The sequence below is a fragment of the Pezoporus flaviventris genome, unplaced genomic scaffold (assembly GCF_033815535.1).
Source record: "Pezoporus flaviventris isolate CSIRO_AGI_PZ_B2104156 unplaced genomic scaffold, CSIRO_AGI_Pfla_v1 ptg000373l, whole genome shotgun sequence".
NCBI lineage: Eukaryota > Metazoa > Chordata > Aves > Psittaciformes > Psittacidae > Pezoporus > Pezoporus flaviventris.
Genome location: NW_026892920.1, coordinates 47,471 through 67,741, shown reverse-complemented (window position 1 = coordinate 67,741; position 20,271 = coordinate 47,471). Strand labels below are relative to the sequence as shown.

General features: G+C 47.2%; 2 protein-coding genes across 2 annotated transcripts; both read left to right on the top strand.

Annotated features, from left to right (window-relative positions):
* Window positions 1–932: 932 nt before the first annotated feature.
* Window positions 933–2,468, top strand: LOC133263615 (inositol 1,4,5-trisphosphate receptor-interacting protein-like 1). The gene has a single exon (XM_061443457.1). It carries the CDS (start codon window positions 933–935, stop codon window positions 2,466–2,468), a length of 1,536 nt encoding a protein of 511 aa, XP_061299441.1.
* Window positions 2,469–6,834: 4,366 nt separating this feature from the next.
* On the top strand, window positions 6,835–13,791 carry LOC133263612 (uncharacterized protein C11orf24-like). The gene is made up of 3 exons (XM_061443453.1): window positions 6,835–7,001; window positions 10,613–10,729; window positions 11,949–13,791. The coding sequence occupies exons 1-3, from the start codon at window positions 6,845–6,847 to the stop codon at window positions 13,142–13,144; spliced, it is 1,470 nt and encodes a 489-aa protein (XP_061299437.1). The 5' UTR covers window positions 6,835–6,844; the 3' UTR covers window positions 13,145–13,791.
* Window positions 13,792–20,271: the final 6,480 nt, after the last annotated feature.

Below are 20,271 nucleotides of genomic sequence, written 5' to 3'. Positions count from 1 at the left end.
ACTTCCCCGTCTTCCCGCATTACTCACCAAGTATATCCGGGTCCCTGAGCAAAAGCAATGCCACGAGTGGGTTTGCCTTTACATGAAGCACGAGTAACCCAGACTGTCTTTCCCAGCAAATTCCTCATGTGCACCACAGGAACTTTATCCCCTTCTACAGTATGTGAAAGTTCCGACTGGGCCGGGCCAGCCCTGTTGGCAGATCCTCTGGTGTTGACCAACCAGGTGGCTTTTGGTAAATGTGCATCCCAGTGTTTGAAAGTTCACCCACCCATTGCTCTCAGTGTAGCAGCCCATTGTACCGTTTGATTTTCCCAGAGGCTGCTGCATGGTAGGGGATGTGATATACCCACTCAATGCCATGCTCTTTGGCCCAAGTGTTTATAAGTTTGTTCTGGAAATGAGTCTCATTGTCTGACTCAGGTCTCTCTGGGGTGCCATGTCAACACAAGATTTGTTTCTCAAGGCCCAGGACTGCGTTTCTGGCAGTGGCGTGGGAAGCAGCTGGCCCGTGGTTGTGTGGGCGGGACTGCGGTGCACCCCCAGTGCCTGTGACATCACAGGGGACGAGTCACAGGGGGGGATGGATATGAGGGTGCCAGCAGGCAGCACTGGCCCAGTACAGCCTGGGACAGCAGTGAGTGCGCACGCAGAGGGGAGGTTGGGCTGGACAAGGGCCGGGGCAGAAACCTGGGCCCCCGGGGGTGGGTGCTCACCCTGCATCGAGGCCCTGGCTGCGAGCGCCTTGGGCAGGGCACGCTGCTGCTGGCACCGGGCCTGGGTGCAGCCCTTGCTGCCTCCCAGCTGCCTCGTTCCCTCTCCTGCCTGTCCCCAGCTCCCTGCGGCTCCTGCATCCACTCCCCCCGCCACCAGCTCCCTTCCTCCTTCCCTCCCTCCCAGCCACACTGAATTCTTTCTCTCTTCTGCAGGCCATGGCTGTCACAAACCGCTCACTCTGGGTTCTGCAACAGCTCATCCTGAATGTGCATGTCGTCAGTGATGAGATGGATGAAGCCACACGTGGCCGCATGGAGCACCGTACCAAGCAGCTGAGCCGGGACACGACTCGGCTGCTGCAGGAGCTGGAGCAGAAGAGCCAGGAGCAGAGGAGCAAGGAGCAAACTCCCGTGGCCTGGAGAGGCCTGCTCTTTGCTGCCTTGCAGCACTGGCAATTCTGGGCGATTGCTGGCATGCTGCTCCTCCTGATTCTTTGGCTCTGCTGGTGCCTCAGGAGGAGCCATGAGGAGGGCAGCAGCAGTGAAGAGGACAGCTCCAGCAGCAGCAGTAGAGAAGAGGAAGAGCGGGAAGAGCAGAATGAAGAGGAAGAAAGTGAATACACAAAGGACCTGACAAGGCATTTTGAGGAGCACATACAATGGCCTAATCAGAACCTGTTCACAGTGTCTGAATCTGTGAGGAGCCTTGTGAATGCTTTTATCCTTGCTGCCAGACAAGTCTTGTCAGACAGCTCCTTCCCAGTGCTGGAACCATGCTTTGGCATAGGCAGCGCACATGAAGGCTGGAGTCCCGATGAAGAAAACATCGTCTATCAAGTGCTTGTGCCCCTGGGCCCCCCGTCTGGCCACGCCTTTCTCCCGGAGCTCTGCAGTCCGGGGCAGGTGCCAGAGAGGAACTTCCGCATCCGCGTGGAGCTGCAGTGTACATGCCTGGCAGAGCAGCTGGAGGGGGGCATGCTGTGCTTCCTCCACCACGACAATGAGGAGCTGAGAATGTATCAGGGCCGCAGCCTCCTACAGACCCTCTGCACCGGCTCCTACCTAGATGTGGAGAAAACAGCTTGCAGGCTTCATGAGCTGGTGAAAGCATGCTGGGTGCTTCTGCCTCATTCACACCAGTGGCTTTTAACTATGCTGCCCTACAGCCGCTCCTGCAAATTCAAGATAGCAAGAGCAGAGAAGGAAGCCATCATTGAAATTATGTTGGGCGTGCAGCAAGGCGACTCGGACATCTTCCTGAGCAGCCAGGCTAGTGAGGCTATCTTCACCCCAAGCACAACCTGGACATTGAGCTGTGCTGTGGCAGAGGCAAAGTTCTTTGAGCTGACGACCAGGCGGGCCCCAGATGGCAGCTTCCACCTCAGATGCCTGCAGCTCTGCGCCCGCACTCTGGTGGGCACAGGCTTTTCCAGCTGTACCTTGAAGACAGTGGTGATGCACCTCCTGAACACCACACCCCTGTCAGGCTGGCACAAGACACGTTTCCTGCTAAGGCTGGATGACATCATGCGGTACCTGTGCCACTGCTTGGAGGAGAAACGCCTTGACCACTTCTTCTTTGGGAATGAGAAGATTCCTGAGGAGATCATCTTGCCCCCAGCCTTGCAAAGAGCCGAGCCATTCAACCTCTTCCAGCATCTGGCACAGGATCCGGATGCCCAAGCTGAGGCAATGAGGCAGTTCATGGACCTGCAAGATCGCCTCACAAGAATGCTGACCTACGGCCACTGAAAGTGGTCTTCGTGCACAGAGCTGTGTTTGCAGGGTGCAAAGCTGACAGCAGATGACAAACTTGTACCTGAGGGAAAAAGAGGGGAGAGACAGAAAGAGGACACAGAAAGCACAAGGAAAACTGTGCCGCAGGCCTCTCAGAGGAGTGGCAGCGTTCTCCCCTTGACGTTCTCCCCAGCGCAGCAGCAGGTTATACCTGTGGCGGCGTCCTGGGTTCAGCAGTAGCAGTCAATTTTCTCCTTCTTAGGATCCTGTTTGCACTAGGGTCTCTGACTGTAATGCATGTAACCATGTTGTCGTGGTTTAAACCCAGTCAGGTAACTTGTTCACTCACTCCCAGTGAGTGGTGCCGAGCTGACAACAACCGAGGTCCGTCCCTCCCCCCGGAGGAACAGGGAGGAGGATCGAAAGAGTGCAACTCCCACGGGTTGAGACAAGAACAGTCCAGCAACCAATGTACAACACAAATCACCACCGCTACTATCAACTACAACAATGATAAGGGAAAATAACAAGGGAAGAGAATACGATACCACCGGCAGGGAAGACGAGTTCCACCCGGAAGCCCGTGTCCTTCCGGGTAACTCCCAGTCACCCCCCACCCCGGCCATGACGTGCTGTGGTATGGAATACCTCCCTGGCTAGCCCGGGTCAGGCGCCCCATCTCTGCTTCCTCACAGCTTCCCCTCCTCCCTGGCAGAGCATGAGCCTCACAAAGTCCTTGGTCAGGGTAAACATCACTTAGCAACAACTGAAAACATCGGCTTCACCAACACTGTTCTCAGGCTGGAAGTCAAAACACAGCGCTGCACCAGCTACCACCAAGGAAAAACATGACTGCTACTGCTGAACCCAGGACACATGTCTAAACCAAAAATCATTTAAACACCTTCCCGCACAACAGGACTCTTCTTGAGAATAAAGTTCATTTATTAATGAAACACGGATCTGTGCTTTTGCAATGAGAGAGAAAATATCACAGTGCACAAACTGGCAGAAGACCAACTATGTGCAGGACAATTTATTTTTCCCTTTTAAGCTAAATTTCCAAACACCCTTTGCTCTAATTAGCCTTCTCTTTTCTCAAAACACAGTCAATCTGTTCCTCTTCTGGGTTATTTAGGACAGGATTCGTGTCCATATGCCTGATTTATTCTGATTTTACCTGCAGATGCAGTTCAAAGACCCAGCAGTTGCACTTCAATAGGGCTTGCAAAAATGGTGTTCATGTATGATGCTTCTCTGGTCACAAAGATCATGCAGAAAATCTACTTTCAGCAGTGGTCCCAAACTTGGTGTACTCCCAGGTCACCCAGGAACGCAGTTCAGGCTGTCTGTAGATCCCATCTCACCTTCAAATGGGATCACTAAGGATCTGTCTGCTCTAAGAAAATCTCTTGTGGGCAGAGTATTTCACATCTTCTCTTGCTTTCCCTCCTGCTCACAGTCTTGTCAACAGGAGTTTTCAATGATTAAGCTACAGTTTATGCTAACAGTGACAGCAAGAGTGTGCTGAAGGCTAAGGTAAACTTGTGGAAGTGCCTTGTAATTCAGAACAGTGGGAAAAGTGTTGAAGTTACCTTGCCTGAATAATACAAATTCATATTACCAGCATGATGCTGAAAACATGGGGTTGATTTCCTGTGTAGCTCATTCTTGGGTACTGTGCTGCGGGGGCTGCGGTTATGTATTACACAGGTTATCTCCTCTCTAAGGTGCATTTGGAAGAGCAAGTGATGAGAGGGAATGAGCAAAGTCAGTCTGAGCTGTGTGTGCACAGTGTGAAGTGGGAGAGAGCCCTCAGCAAAGCTTGTGCTGGCTGGACACCAGGCACAGTCTGGTACGCAGGACTAGATGGGGCTGGTGAGCTGCCTTTCCCTTACAAGCCTTACATTGTCAGATCAGACTTAGAAATGTTTTCAGCTGCAAGGTGGGATGACGCAGACGTGAACTTTTGGTTGCAGAGAGAAAGCTGCTCACACAAACGAGCATGATGCTGTGCACGTTTATTGCAGGGAGAAAGCCACAGAGGACTGCATAAGCTAAGGTCAGCGGTGCAAGTACCCAGGTACCTTACAGTCTCGTCCTTTCAGGCTCCCCGGCTCTCTGGGGAAGCAGATGTACAAATATTCCATCTATTTCCAACAGCCAAAGTAACTCCTTTTACTAGCCTAAATAAAAAGGCAGGCAGGAGGCTTTAAGTTCCTTTAGGAATTTGTAGGGCAAATAGGGATGCTGAATTTGAGGCACTGCATTTTAGTATAAAGTTTTGTCCCCATCTTTGACTCCTTGGTAGTCTAAGGTGGACCTGCACGTTGTGTCTTCTGCAAAGCTTGGGGTTGCTGTTTATATTTCACCCTTTTTCAGGCAGGGTGGTTTTGAAGCTAAAACTCTGTTACCCTGTTTGGGGCTTTAGGATGTAGAGTAGAGGAAAATTTCAAAACAGAAGTTTCATGGTACGAAGCATCCGAATGTTGTAATATGGGAGTCAAGGCTAGTAAGCATTATCTTGGGCTTTCTTGGAGATAAAAAAAAGGCTCTTACTCAGATTCTTAAATTCACAGGCATGATTGGGACTGGAGTTGAGAGCTCAGGGTGAAACTTCTTGCATGGATGGCTAGATCAGGGTCTTACTGATGACTGTTGGATTTTTTTCACTATGCTATTTATATCGTTCACACATGCTGTTCGTTCTGTGTTGTGAACTGTCTTTGCATCTTCAACTGCAGTCATCACATACATCTCTCAGATGTCACGGGGAGTTGAATCTCAGCAATCTTCTCTTTGAAGGCTATGAGATTTCTCCTCAGAACTGCAGGATGAAGACCAAAGCTTGCTACAGTGATGAGGAGGAAAGTTCACCTTAAAACTGCTTAAGGAAGAGACTTACAGTTGGTCTTGTTCAGGCTGAACTCATATACAGTTTTATAAGTCTTGGAAACAGGGTAAATTCAGGTAGAGGCTGATGATGGGCTCTGAAGTCAATGGAAGCTGCTCCAGCGACTTGAAGGGTGAGGGCCCATCCACAGGGACAGTGTTTCATGTGTGCATTGGTAACGAAGAAAAGACATAGCCTATTCATTGTTTTATGTGGGGAAGCCTTACTGTGGGTGTGAATCTTCCTCAGCAACAGATCATGTGTGTGTAATGTTTCGGAAGACCTGAAATATTGGCTTTTGCTTGTTTTCAGTCAAAGTTTCTTTTAGGTTTTTTTTTTTTTTTTTGCAATGAGCGGGAATCAACTAAGGTTGATGCTTGATTTCAACTGACTTAGTGTAAGGGTAGAGCCACGACTATAGTTCCCATACTAACAGTGTGCTTTAGCTGGTGCAAACCCTTCTGCTGAGCCTGGGAACAATATTATGGGTCCCAGAACGTGTCAAAAAGCATCATCTCTGTGCTGCCCTACACCTGTGGGGTTTGATTTTTGCCATTTATACATGGCTTTTGACTTGAACTGTTCTCTGTTGGGGCTTGAGGGAAGAAGACCAAAGTAGCCTTTTTGAAGAAAGTGCCTGTCTGTGAATTCGGGAATGGTTTTTTCTTCCTGCTTCTGCATCCTTGCCTGTATGTTGTGTGTAATGATACTTGCTTTCATTTTGTATATATTTTTTTCCCATTCCTGCTGATAGGAGTGTATTTAATATAAAAATTGCTTGATATAAATTGATTTGTTTTCTTCTTTTTAATAGGAATACTGCAGTGGATTGAAAGCGAGATAAGAAAGAGCTGCTCCTGGGAAAAGAAGCCTCTCTGCAAGGCTGTCGTGGTTTAAACCCAGTCAGGTAACTTGTTCACTCACTCCCAGTGAGTGGTGCCGAGCTGACAACAATCGAGGTCCGTGTCCCCCCCCCCACCGGGGTTCTCCCCCACTCCCGGAGGAACGGGGAGGAGGATCGAAAGAGTGCAACTCCCACGGGTTGAGACAAGAACAGTCCAGCAACCAATGTACACAAATCACCACCGCTACTATCAACTACAACAATGATAAGGGAAAATAACAAGGGAAGAGAATACGATACCACCGGCAGGGAAGATGAGTTCCACCCGGAAGCCCGTGTCCTTCCGGGTAACTCCCAGTCACCCCCCACCCCGGCCATGACGTGCTGTGGTATGGAATACCTCCCTGGCTAGCCCGAGTCAGGCGCCCCATCTCTGCTTCCTCCCGGCTTCCCCTCCTCCCTGGCAGAGCATGAGCCTCACAAAGTCCTTGGTCAGGGTAAACATCACTTAGCAACAACTGAAAACATTGACTTCACCAACACTGTTCTCAGGCTGGAAGTCAAAACACAGCACTGCACCAGCTAGCACAAAGGAAAAAAAAAAACAAAACATGACTGCTACTGCTGAACCCAGTACAAAGGCCAACCCTGAAGATGTGGACTGCCGTTGTATTCTTCCTGCTGATCTCTTTCTGTATATGCGAGCACAGGTTTTCTGTCCTGAAAGGGAGAGGAGTCCATGTAGTGCGAATAAACATGCTTACAACTGAAAAGGAGTGCAGGCAGGCTTGTCAAAGCCTGGGTGCTTCAGGTGAAGGTCTTGTCCCTTAGCTGAAATTTCAGCTGTGTTTTCTGTTCCTTAAAGGTCTCCTCTGCTTCCCTGACAACTGTCATTCTTAATTTCAGTTGTTTACAGGCATTTACAGTTACGGCGGCTCTGTGCAGTCCAGTGGTGCTAAATAACTGATTAAACTGAATCCAGAACAACCATTTCCCAGGGCCCTTCTACCTTCTGTAAGAAACAGCATGCATGTGTTCTTGGTGAGCACTGGCAGCTTGCAAACAGTGTTAGGTCACTTGACTTGAAAATGATTTTTCCATGCTGCCAGATGTTTGCAAGTGAACAGTGCTCTTGTAGATGGCTGCACTGGGATGAGTAGTCTGTGCTCACTGGTATTTATGTGTGGTTTTTCTACCTCAGAAGAAACCAATCGTATCCTGCAATGAAGGGTTAAACAAGTTTTGCAGAATGAGAGCCTTCTGCTTTCTTCTTCTGGTGTCTTTAAAAAGCATTAAACTTCTAAATGAGTTTTTCAGAATTGTCCTTATGAAGGCCCTGATCTTATCTAGCCACACTTGAAAGCTTGTGGCACCTACAAACAATTGGTGATAATGTGGTGAAGATGAGACCTTGATTCAGGTGGATGAATGTCTGACAATCGGATTGATAGGAATATCATAAAGATGCCTTTTTCTAAAGCCCAGTGGTTTCAAACCTTTATTTTAAACATGAGACTTCCCTTCGTGGTGGAAAGAAAGCACCTTTGTAAACTGTTTTATTTAGGAGGTAAAAGATGAGTGGGTTTGTCTCCCAGGCACCAGAGCTGTGAAAACTCCTGCTTTTTAAGGTGGTAAACCATAGAAAGATGACACATTCACACCGACTTTGCTGACACTTAGGGTATGTAGCACTGCATGTTTGTCTGTTCCACCTGAGAATCTCTAAACACTGCCCATGTAATTTTAACTTCCTGATATTTTGATAAGGGTAGAAAAGTTGCTATCAGCTGCCTCATCCTGGGGATGTGAGGAATTTAGTCCATGGTCAGGGCTGGGAGATGATCTGAGTGCATGCTTCATCCTGTGACTGACTTCAACCACGTTTTTTTTTATGCCCTTCACCTTGTTCTCTCCTGCTCTGTTTTGTACAGAGCAAGTCCAGTTGAGTGTTGCCTTTATTGGGCAGAAGGGGTGGACCCTCTGGAATTAGGTGACCCTTTCCACCCTCAGGATGGACACAAAACTAAACCAAGGTTTTATGTTCTGTATTAAACCCACTGAAGCAGTTTATTGCTAGTTGTTACTTGATGGCCCATCTGCTGCACTGCCTGGTGTCAAGGGAAATGGAAAATATGCAAGCTCTTCATATCAGTGTATTAGCCATGTGCATAGAAAGAAGGACCTGAAATGTCTTTAAGAAAAAAAAAAACAAACCAAAAAACAACTTCAGGTTTTAAGATCAGCATTACTGCTCTTGTTCTCCATTCCCACCTTCCCCTATTTATTTTTGTGCTTTCTTTCATTACAAATGTGAGGCCTGAGGCTTAGGTGTCAGAATAGTTATACCTATGTAACTGTCAGTAAAGGAGCAGTGGTTGTTATTTTTTAAGGTAGTGTAGTGTTAACTTACAGGCCAAGGTTGCATGGGGAGGCGTCTCACAGCTACGTTGCTTGGAGAAGTGGAAAAATAACATTCCTGGCTGGTTAGGCTCTATTCTGCAGATGTTATGACAGCAAGGGTACAAATCACATCACTAACTTGGAGTAGTGTAACTGTCACAAGAAGAACTTTTGCTAGTATATTCACGTCTCAGATATGCTCTGCAGAAAAGGGAATGTTTGCTGGTCTAGCTATTCCAGCATTGCCTTCAAGCACCCACAGCATCAGCCAGGGTACGTAGTTAGCAAACTAACATATCACAAAACAGAACCCTAACCATTCTGTGATTGTATCAGTATCATGAAACAGTTTGACACTTCAATTGCATGCTAATAAAAGCAGCAAAACTCCCTAGGGCTGACAACATGGGTAGTAGATTTAACCTCCATTTGTTGTCTAATGCAATGGGTTCAAGTCTCCAGATACTGCTAGGGCAAGCATCTTAGCAAAGATCTGGCAATCCAGGATTCCCAGGTGCTTCATGAATGTGGTGAACTTGTGTTGGAAGGTAAGACCATGCTCTTGCATTTGCATCCTCAGCCATATTCAGAGCTCTCTCAAGTTTCTTCTATGGCAGCCAGTCCAGAGCTGAAGGGGAAAATCCTGGTCATCTGAGCAATCTAGCTCTGAGAACATACTTTTGGGCTATCCTGCATACTCTGGGAAAAATAAAGGAAAAATATGACATGGCTGCAAGAGCAAATATTCCTGCTCACTAATTCCACAGTGCAGCTGCTTACCTGGCTTCTGTTTGCCTATGTGTATCTGCAGTTTCTTTCCAGTAGCAGCAGGCTTAAGCATGAAGTAAACCAGTTTTAGGGAAAACCTTGGCATCTGCCTACATAGTTTCCTTTCAGAATAGCTCTGAAGAACATTTGTTGTCCTTCCACATTTTTATTCTTTTTTTTTTTTTTCCTTCTGTCTCCTAATTAGAAGTAAGCAAAAAGGAGCCACTGGGTGGCATGTGTCTTGCAGTGTACATGTCGGCTGGAGCTTCAGTCTGGAGTTGCATGAGAGAGTATTAATCAGTACAGCTCAGTAGAGGTCTCTGGTTCTCCTGGGGAGCAACAGGGAAGTCATGAGCAGCTGGATACCATCCTGAAGGCATCAGAAACCAGGGTGTTTTAATGATGCTGACCACATTTGTCTCTTGATCTTTCTGAACTGACTGACTTAGACAAGTAGCCAGTGCAAGAGAGGCTGGTGGCTTTTTGTTTTCCCCTTCCCAAGAAATGGGAAATGGCATGATTTACAGTAGTAGATGGCCTGCATTTCTCCACTAGTGTGGCTTGTCAGGTGAGGGACAGGAGGTGGGATTTGGAATTGGGGCACATCCAAATGTGCTTTCATTTCTGAGGAGTGGGTTTTAATTTCTTGAAATGTAATTGGTTCAGCAAATGAAGAGTAAATTTCTGTGGAACTCCAAGCACTGAGATGAGAGCCCTCTCCCATGGGTGATGAGTGGCTTCTCAGTTACAGCTCACTTCCCCTCACCCTACCCCCCTATTCAGACATGTGGATTAATGCTAGCATTTAGATGGGTCCAAACTGTACAGCACTCTCTTTGTCATTGTCTGGGTGAGTAAATTGCTGTTGTTAGGAGATGTTGATACCAAAAGACAAGCAGGTAGGTAGGCTGCAGCAGCTATATTGATTGAACTAATCTTCCAGTTGTTTTCACTAAGGCTGTTAGGATCCCTTAAGGCCTGACCTTCCAGCTATTGTGGTTGGGGTTTAGTTTTGTTTTTAATTCTTTAATTACAGACCTGAAGCAGTGCATTCAGTATACAGTGTGTAGTGACCCAACTGGTTAGATTCTTTAACTGGCAGTGTTCAAGGCCAGGTTGGACAGAGCCTTGGACAACCTGATCTAGTGGGAGGTGTCCCTGCCCATGGCAGAGGGGTTGGAACTCGATCTTAAGGTCCTTTCCAACCCAAACCATTCTGTGATAACATGACTTTATTTTCTCTGTTGTTTTCAGGTAACCATCACTGTAATTGGTTTGTGCCCTACCAAAATTATTGCATCCTCTTCCGCTGTCACCAGCTGAGTGTGTGCCACAATGCTGGGGAACGAGACATCAAAGATCTGCTTGGAGGTAATTCCATGCTTCAGGCTCCTGCTAAATCCAGGATCCTTGTCCTTTTGCTTTAAATGCCTGTGTTTACACATTGACTGGCTTTTCGCAGAGAGAAATGGGTTGCGAGATGCCTTGCAGGACGATTCTGTAGGTGAACTTAGTCCACTGGAAAAACTGTTTCTTCAGCCTTGTGAGGACTCTGGCACTTACAGGTACATGATCTGTCTTTGAGTAACAGTTTGTCACCATATTGAGCACATCATTCATTCAAGCTGTTTGCACTCCACGCACCCTCCTTTGGAACATAAAGGCATAACAGATGTATTTACATTTTTTTAAGAGAAAGGAAAAATGCTTTGGCATTGCTTTTCCAGAGATTGCAGGATTTTGCGCCAGAGGCAGCAGGCTGTTTCTATAATGGGAGCAGCCTTAGTAGCAATTGCTCATGGTGACTTTACAGTGCCAGGGTCTTCAATTTTAATTAAGTGACACAACAACAAAATGGAGCTTGTTGGAAACTGGGGAATCAATTTTCTACAGTATGTTTCAAGAGTTTGCTGTACCCAAGTTTTTTGTTGATTTTTGGTTGGTTGGTTGGTTTTGTTGTTGTGGTTTTGTTTTTGGTTTGGGTTTGGTTTTTTTTTTTTTTTTTTTAGAAAAAAGAAGTTTGTCCATGGTTCTTTTGGCTTGGCAAAGTTTTCTTTGCAGTATAGCTACAGACCTTTGATAAGCAAAGGTCTTTGATGGGATTTAGGTCTCTATAAATCTAGGTCACTAATTGTGAAGGAGATTCTTCTGAAGTATGAAAGTGTAAGCGGAAATTTCCACTCAGTTTTGAGAGATGGAAATTATGAATCTAAGCATGAAGGCTTTGTTGATGCTGTGTAACTTTGAAAGTGTGAGAGCTTCTTCTCAGGAGCTGGCACTTGTAACGCTACTCCTGTTGATAATGTGCTTCTACATTGCAACTCTGCACTTCCTTACTCCCCTTTTGTGGAGATAATTCCTTGGTTGGGCAAATGCCAGTGGTCTGAGGCAAATACAAATGACAAACAACATCTTGCCCTTTCCCCCCCCCCCCAAAAAAAAAAAAAAATTGCTGACTTTAGGACTGATTTATTTCAGTTGTACTACATGTGCTGCAGAATGTGTTCTGGTTTGCATGTTGGGGTTTGAAGTCAGATTTGATCTTGAGAGTTTTAGTCTTACGACACTCATTGTTTTTGTCTTTTTGAAGGAATCCTGTTTCACCACCAAAGCTATCCACAGAAAAAGAGGAGGATGCTGAATGCACAAGTTGACCAAAACAATGTGGAAAACCTGTCCTTACCTGTTCAAACTCACAAGATTCATCTGAGGGATTTTCTTGGGGCTGACAGTGGAAATGTAACAACAAATGCAACAGAAACAATTGCAAGCAATACTAACACTGCTGCCACAGCCGTAACAACAACTGCAAGAGAAACAATTGCAAGCAATGCTACCACCACCATAGCAACCACCACTGCTGTCACAGACATAACAAAAGATGTTATAAATGCAACTGTCCTCACTTCAGCTTATGAAACAACTGCTGAAGCCTCAAATGCCCGTGAAGTTTCTGGTCATCTTTCTACAGCTATGTCATCCATTCCCTCTTTTCCCACGTCTGGTAACATCTCTGCTTCCACATCCAGCCATGTCACCAAGCGTGTGGCCACCACTGAAAAATCAGGAAATAGTAGCTCTGTCTCAGGGTTGTCCCCCACTTCTGCTCTTCTCACTGTCACTTCAGGTACTCCAGTGAGTCAGACAGAGCAGTTTAATCCAGCCATCACCACCACCAGCACTCCCTGCTCTAGTAGCCCCACCACTACTGAAGCTGGCCTGAAGACACTGACCACAACACTGGCCACCTCCATCCCACCAGCTGTAGGAACATCTGCCACTACTTCCACTCATGCCATGAAAATTACACCCTTGGAGAGTTCTCACTCTGTGAATCCACTCCCTGTTACATTGCCAAATCTAGATTCAGAAGCACGTATAGCCACAACATCCTTGAGTAAATCGACTTCTCATATGGGCTCTACAAGAAGTGCCACAGTTTTAATTACTGCCCATATAGCAGAAACTGTGCCTGGGCATGGGATAGAGTCAACAGCTCACATTTTTTCAACAGCCATCGTTCCAGCAGGTGCACCCAAAGCAACAGTTTCGGGCCTTGCAGAAACTCAGGACATAGACAATGAGTATCTTCTCATTGCAGCAGAGCCCCTGACTCAGTACTTGGTGGATAAAAGTTTGCTTCTTGCAGTGCTTTTAGTTGGTATGGTGTTTTTCATAACTGTTATAGTTCTTTTCCTTATGCAGGCCTATGAGAGCTACAAGAAGAAGGATTACACGCAGGTGGATTACCTGATCAATGGAATGTATGTGGACTCTCAGATGTGAAAGGGTGGGGATAAAACAGTGGGCAGAGAGATGGAAAGGAGACTGAAGGCCTGCCTGACTTATTTTTCTTTCCTGTTTGCCTATAACACAAACTGAAAGCGCTTCCAAATTTACTTGTGCAATTGAGGAGAAATGCCATGTACTGTATTAAGAAAAATGTTATTTTTTATTCAGCTGTGCCACAGGTTGCTGTAAAAATAATTTTAAAAAGAAGTATTCATTTTTAAAACTTCCATAATGCACAGTAGCTTTGGCTGTTATTTCTCATTGCAAACCAAACCTGACAAGGGGTAAAAGCCATCATGCTTGGAACATGCTGTGGTACTTTCTCAACTTTTTACAGTGCAAGTTGCTTGTGTTTCATTTGTTTCACATGGGCTCTTCTGAAAATGTTTTGTGAAGTGCCCTGAAATCTCAAGATGAGAAGTGGGGAGTATTGCTGCAACAGGTAACTTCTAATCCAAGGTGTGTCATGTTTCAGTATGCCTCTTGCTTGTAAAGAGGTCTGTTTACAAGGCATTGTGAACTGCGTTTACTGCTAACCCAAGATATCTTTTAGCCATGGAGCAGATTATTGTGCCTCTGCACTTAAATTATATTATTTTTGTATTCACTTAATAAATGGGGCCCTGGAAGAGCATATCTTATTGCATTTCTGTTTTCGTTCCTGTCACTGACAGTTCAGAAGCAGGCAAGTGGCTTTGAGGGCAGATTAGCTCTACTTCTATGTTTCAGGTGTGGGAGCTTTGAAGGCCTCACTGGATGTATGGACATGTCAGAGAAGATGCTGATCCTCTTCCAGGGTACTGCTTCTGTAATATCAGAGCAGCATGCTTCCAGTCTCCCGGGTATGCAGGCCCATTTACTGCTTATTGTCTTTCACATGTAGAGCATCAGGCTCTGTTCAGGTGTTTGTTCTGCATTCAGGACCAGCTCCTAGTTGCTAGTAGTTTGGAAACCTTATTGCACATGGTGTTGCAGCTCACCTGCTAAGATCTGCATCTGAGAGTGTGAGTAGAAACAATTAATTTTCAGGAAGTATTTTTCAGTGATTAATGCGTCTTATTTGAATGACACATACATACCAATAGCAAAATGCTAGATCAATGGAACGTATGTGGACTCTGAGTGGAGTGTATTATTTTTTTACCAGACTGATATCTTGCCTCTCACTTTGAATTACTTTACTCTTCTTTAATTCTGCTTGCATGTTATCTTGAGGCTGATAATAGGCAAACCTCAGAATTTGAGCTGTTGGATTTTGGTTTGGTTATTTATCCAAATTCTTTGGCTGTTTAGAATTTGGAGGGAGTCATTACCGTGGAAGAGGCTACTTTGTATTGTATAAGAAACTTCTTATTCATCATTCTCGTGGTTTAAACCCAGCCAGACAGCTTGTTCACTCACTCCCAGTGAGTGGTGCTGTGCTGGAAGCAGTCGAGGACTGTGTCCCTTTCCCCGCTGCCAGAGGGATGGGGAGGAGAATCGAAAGAATGCAACTCCCACGGGTTGAGACAAGAACAGTCCAGCAACCGATGTACAACACAAATCACCACTGCTACCACCAATGACAACAATGATAAGAGAAAATAACAAGGGAAGAGAATACGATACCACCTGCCAAAAAACGAGTCTGACCCAGAAGACCCCGTGTCCTTTCGGGTAACTCCCAGTTACCACCCCACCCTGGGACATGACGTGCTGTGGTATGGAATACCTCTTTGGCTAGCCTGGATCAGGTGTCCTGTCTCTGCTTCCTCCCGGCTTCCCCTCCTCCCTGGCAGAGCATGAGCCTCACAAGTCAGGGTAAACATTACTTAGTGACAACTCAAAACATTGGTGTTATCAGCACTGTTCCCACGCTGAAAGTCAAAACACAGCGCTGCACCAGCTACCAAGAAGGAGAAAAATCGACTGCTACTGCTAAACCCAGGACAGTATCCACCCCTTATTCCATACCATTCACTTCATGCTCAGATCCCACATACACACACAGACCAAGAGAAAGAGATCATTTTTTTAGTGCATGGACCAATTCCTATAATGCTGCCGATTCAATTCCGTCCATTGTGTCAGGTTCCATCTCTTGTAAGAGTCTTTCAGGGCAGGAGAGGCTGTGTGCAGTATTGGATCGTTGCCTGCTGCTACCGGTCGTTCCTTTAGTGCGGAACTCGTCTGGTTCTATCAAAGTTTATCCTCTGTTGGGATGATGGTAGGAGGGAAGTCAGGGCTAGTCGCTGATGCCCTGAAGACATCTAGTTGATGGGCTACAAAAGTATTACATAGCAGGCAACTGCATACAATTAAGTTCATTGGCTGTTTCCCCCTAAAATCAAATCCCCTTGAGGTATACATCAAGAGTTCCCCGTCGTCCTGCATTACCCACCAAGTATATCCAGGTCCCTGAGCAAAAGCAATCCCACGAGTGGATTTGCTTTGACCTGAAGCAGGAGTAACCCAGACTGTCTTCCCCAGCAAATTCGCCATATGCACCACAGGAACCTTGTCCCCCTCTCCAATATGTAAAAGTTCCGACTGGGCTGGTCTAGCCCTGTTGGCAGATCCTCTGGTGTTGACCAACCAGGTGGCCTTTGGTAAGTGTGTATCCCAATGCTTGAAAGTTCCCCCACCCATTGCTCTCAGTGTAGTTTTTAACAGCCCATTGTACCTTTCAATTTTCCCAGAGGCTGTGAGAGACTGTGTCAAATGCTTTGCTGAAGTCAAGGTAGACCACATCCACTGCTCTGCCATCATCCATCCACCGTGTTATTTCCTCATAAAAGGCTAAGAGATTGGTCAAACATGATTTCCCCTTGGTGAAGCCATGTTGACTGCCCCTCATAACCCTCTTATCCTTGATATGCCTTAAGATGGCACCAAGGATAAGGTGTTCCATCACTTTCCCAGGGATGGAGGTGAGGCTGACCGGTCTATAGTTACCCGGGTCCTCATTCTTGCCCTTTTTGAAGACCGGAGTGACATTTGCTTTCCTCCAGTCCTCCAGGCACCTCTCCCGTTTCCCAAGACTTGGTAAAGATCATGGAGAGTGGTCTAGCAATGACTTTCGCCAGTTCCCTCAGCACCCGCGGGTGCATCCCATCTGGACCCATGGATTTATGGATGTCCAGATTGCTCAACTGGTCTCTAACCCATTCCTCATCGACTAAGGCAAACCGCTCCGTTGACCTGACTTCATCTAAGGTCTCAGGGGTACAGGGCTCTTCAGGACTGCCTACAGCAGAGTAGACAGAGACAAAGAAGGCATTCAGTAACTCTGCCATCTCTGTATCTTCTGTCACCAGGGCACCCATCCCGTTCATCAGTGGGCCTACATTGCCTCTGGTGTTAGTTTTGTCTGCCATGTATTTGAAAAAGCTCTTTTTGCTGTCCTTGACCCTTCCCGCCAGGTTTAAGTCTAAGGAGGCCTTAGTCATCCTAGCTGCCTTCCTACATCCTCTAGCAGCAGCCTTATATTCCTCCCAAGTGGCCAGCCCCTCCTTCCATGACCTGTAAACTCTCCTCTTCCACTTGAGCATACCCAGCAATTCCCTATTTAGCCACGCAGGTCTCCTGGCCCTCTTCCTTGACTTCCTACGTGTCGGGATGCTCCGATCTTGAGCTCGGAAAAAGCAATCCTTGAATGTCAACCAACTATCTTGGGTCCCTTTACCTTCAAGCAGCCTTGCCCATGGGATTTCCCCTAGCAATTGCTTGAAAAGGCCAAAGTTTGCCCTGCTAAAGTCCAGGGTTGCAATTCTACTTGCTATTCTACTGGTCCTACCACACAAGATCCTGAATTCCACCATCTCGTGGTTGCTGCAGAGGGCCCTCTGTTCCTCTCAGAAGGGAATCCCCTACTACAATGACCCTTCTTTCTTTCTTAACAGAGGCAGTCTTGAGGTGCAAAGTCGACCGCCTTTTCCTATGTGGCCTTGTGGGCTGGCCTTGCCCCACATTCTCACCTACATCTCCTTCAAGATCCAGGGCCTCAAACCTATTACGGAGGGACACCTGGGGAAGCAGGGCAGGAAGGGGGGAGGGTTTCCCACAACGCCGAAGTGGAACTCGCTTCCAACCCTCGTCGTCTTTTTGGTCCCCTGCCTCTGTGCAACAGCTACAGGGCAGGGGCTGTCTCGGGCCATCCCCCTCTGTGTGAGAAGGCAGGGGGTCCTTCCCCTTTTGGGGAGTATCTCCCTGGAACCGTTCCGACTGGCACGCCAGGGAGTTACTCCACCAGTCGATCTTCCTTTCACATTCCCTGATGGTCCTCAGCGTCTCAACCTCCTCCTTAAGTTTTGCCACCAGGCTAAGCAGATCTTCTACCTGCTCACACCTCACGCAGGTGGAATGCTGTCCTCCCTCCTCCGGCAGCAGCAGGCTCTGGCACTCCCTGCACCCAGAGACCTGAACAGCCACGGTTTGGGACGGGGTCTCTGTCTGAGTTGCTGCAGTCACCTTACTGCAAGCTCTCTTTCTGGAGGCGACCATATTGGTCCGCAGTCTGGGACACCAGCAACAGGGTCAGCAACACGACCTGCTTGCTCCTCCCTGCGCCTGGTGGTGTCGCTGCCCTCTCAGAGGCTCTTCCAAGGCAAGGGGCAGCGGAGTGGTCACCGTCACTGTGGGAACGCCCCCCGGCACGTCAGCCGCGCTCTCGCAAGGGCTGCTGGGGCTTCGGGGATCGGGAGATGTCGGGAATCACGATGTCTCTGCGCTATCCCCTCTGATTTTCCTAATCTCCGGTGACCCTCGTGGTCGCTGAAGCCTGCCGGCTGCGGCTCTAGCTAGGCTAGCTCCGATCAGCTGACTGAATCTTATTACAGTGCTTTTTATAAAAGCGGGGAATTGAGCCTGAGACTCTAAAGCAGCTAGCAGGTCTAGTGGCTGAAGGGAAGGCTAAGGGATTTTTTGTAGATCCTAATACAGTTTTTGAGGAGAGTGAGTGGCGAAAGTTTGGTGATGAGCTATTTGACTCAATGCTAAATGATGATAAAACGGCAAAGAAACTCGGTAAACCACAGAGAGAAGTAATGAACTGTATAAAAAGATACAAGGCAGAAAAGAAAACTGCCGTGGTAGCAATGAAGAAACTTGGAACAGACGTCCCCGGTCGGTTGAAACCAGGGGAAGATTACAACTCGTTTCCCCCAACTCGCGGGAGCACAGGGTTTCCCCCTCCCCCCTTCCTTTTCTCCCCCTCCATCAGAAGGTGCCGCGGAGGAGGTGTAACCCCCTGCTCCCCCACCACCCCAGTTCCGAAAGTAGGGACTTTGAAAAGGACAGAGAAAGTATATTGGAAGGTATGCACATGATAAATGTCGAGGAATCCGAAAGAAAGAGGGCGGTGCCTCGGCGCCAGATCGATTGCGGTGCCATTTTGAAGCACGCAGTAGAAAATAGGGATCATGCGCTAGCGGGAGATTTAAAGGAACTGCGAGCCTCTCCAACCCACTATGCCCTAGAGTGGAAATTTTTAACTCAGTTACGGAGAAGCCAGGTCTGCAGATGGCTACATACCGAACGGGAGACATCTGATAAGAAAGACACAGCTGCGAGCAACGGAGACCCTGAGTTCGGCTCAGGATCAGCCCCCGAATCCCCTGAATCCGAGCCAGATTTATATCCTCTGCTTCCAGACTCTGACTCTTCATCTTCCTGGTCGGTCTGCTCAGACTCACTGGCCCTGGAGACGCTCAGCTGTAACAATGGGTAACCAAGGATGTGATCATTACTGGGGAATTTTCTGCAATGGGCATCTTTGCATATCCTGTATTTACTACACAGCAGGGGGCTAAAGAGTGGGAAGCTCTTGATCTCAAAATAGTTAAGGAGGCCTGACAAACAGTGACCACGTATGCGTTAAAATCCTCTTACACTCAAGCTGTATATGTTATGATTTTTTCTTGCAATTGACAGGGGGAGCCCATACAGTTTCTCTGTGATACTCATGTACTAGAAGTTGGTAAATATAAGTATGTCCAGGTTTCTATCAACCCTTGGAGACCTCTGTAGATACTGCTGGCCACTTCTTCCAGCACAGGCTGGCCACCTCTGTCGGAATGAGTGTGCATTTTGGTCAGTATAAAAGCCCAAGCCTCATACGATGTGGGGGAGGCAGAGCCTCTGTGGGGACACCCGCTAAGGTTGAGCCTGCCACCTCGCACTGCAATGATGCCTCTCGGAGCTGGTTTGCTGTTAGTCTCCACAGGGTCCTTGTGCCATGTTCTGTACGTGGAACTGTAGTGGGAGTAATGATTGTCTGGATTTTGTGCTTCAAATATTGTGTGGTGTGCTTGTGGGATCCCAGACGCGTGTGTTTGTATGTGTGTGCTGAGGGCAGACGGTGTTCTGTGTATTTTTCTTGTTGTTGGGTTCATGTAAAAGCTTTCAACGGGTAGCTGTTTAACAGTTCGGGCATGAAAGGGTTAACATAAAGGTGTGGTTGCCGGAGGGTATTTATGGTTGCTGCTGAAGCAGGCAGGCCGCTATTGTTGCTGCCCAGCAGGATGGCTTTTGCAAATAAAAAAGGGGGGGGGGGGGGGGAGAGAGAGAGAGAGTAATGATGCTGCATTTAACCTGTCTACTTCTCAAGAACTGAAGAACTGATAACCTGTGGGAGGGGGTATATTTGTGTCCTCCTGCCTACAGGTCCATGGCGACTGCCTGCAAAGTTTGTCAAGCCCTGCCATGAGCTGGACAGACAAATGGAAAAACCTGATGCCTCAGCTAAAGGAGCTGACCGTGAATACCCCAAGCAGAATGAGATAGAGGAAGAGAAAGAACGATTAACTGCAAAACATCACTTGGGGACAACTGAAAAGTAACATCCTGAATATGTGTGCTTGTAAAGTAGCTATTATTAGAGGTTGTGATTTTGTGTATAAAACCACCTGTATTTACTAGCTAGTTGCTAATAAGAAACTGCACCTTGCATTGTATAGATTTGTCACTTGTAAAAGAGATGTTAGAGTGTGGAAATTTGCAGTAGCTGCTAGAAAATGCTAAGGCAAAAGCTAGAAAGATTTTAATACAATGGTAGTCTTATAAAGCAGGTGATAGAACAAATTAAGAGGGTGGGAGAATTCCACTGGTAAGAAATTTCTTTGGCTAGTCCCTCACTGCCATCA

Coding starts and splice junctions, on each gene's coding strand:
- LOC133263615 (XM_061443457.1), top strand. CDS start 933: ATGGCTGTCACAAACCGCTCACTCTGGGTTCTGCAACAGCTCATCCTG.
- LOC133263612 (XM_061443453.1), top strand. CDS start 6,845: ATGTGGACTGCCGTTGTATTCTTCCTGCTGATCTCTTTCTGTATATGC. Junction 7,002..10,612: donor TCAAAGCCTGGGTGCTTCAG/GTGAAGGTCTTG, acceptor TGTTGTTTTCAG/GTAACCATCACTGTAATTGG. Junction 10,730..11,948: donor CATCAAAGATCTGCTTGGAG/GTAATTCCATGC, acceptor GTCTTTTTGAAG/GAATCCTGTTTCACCACCAA.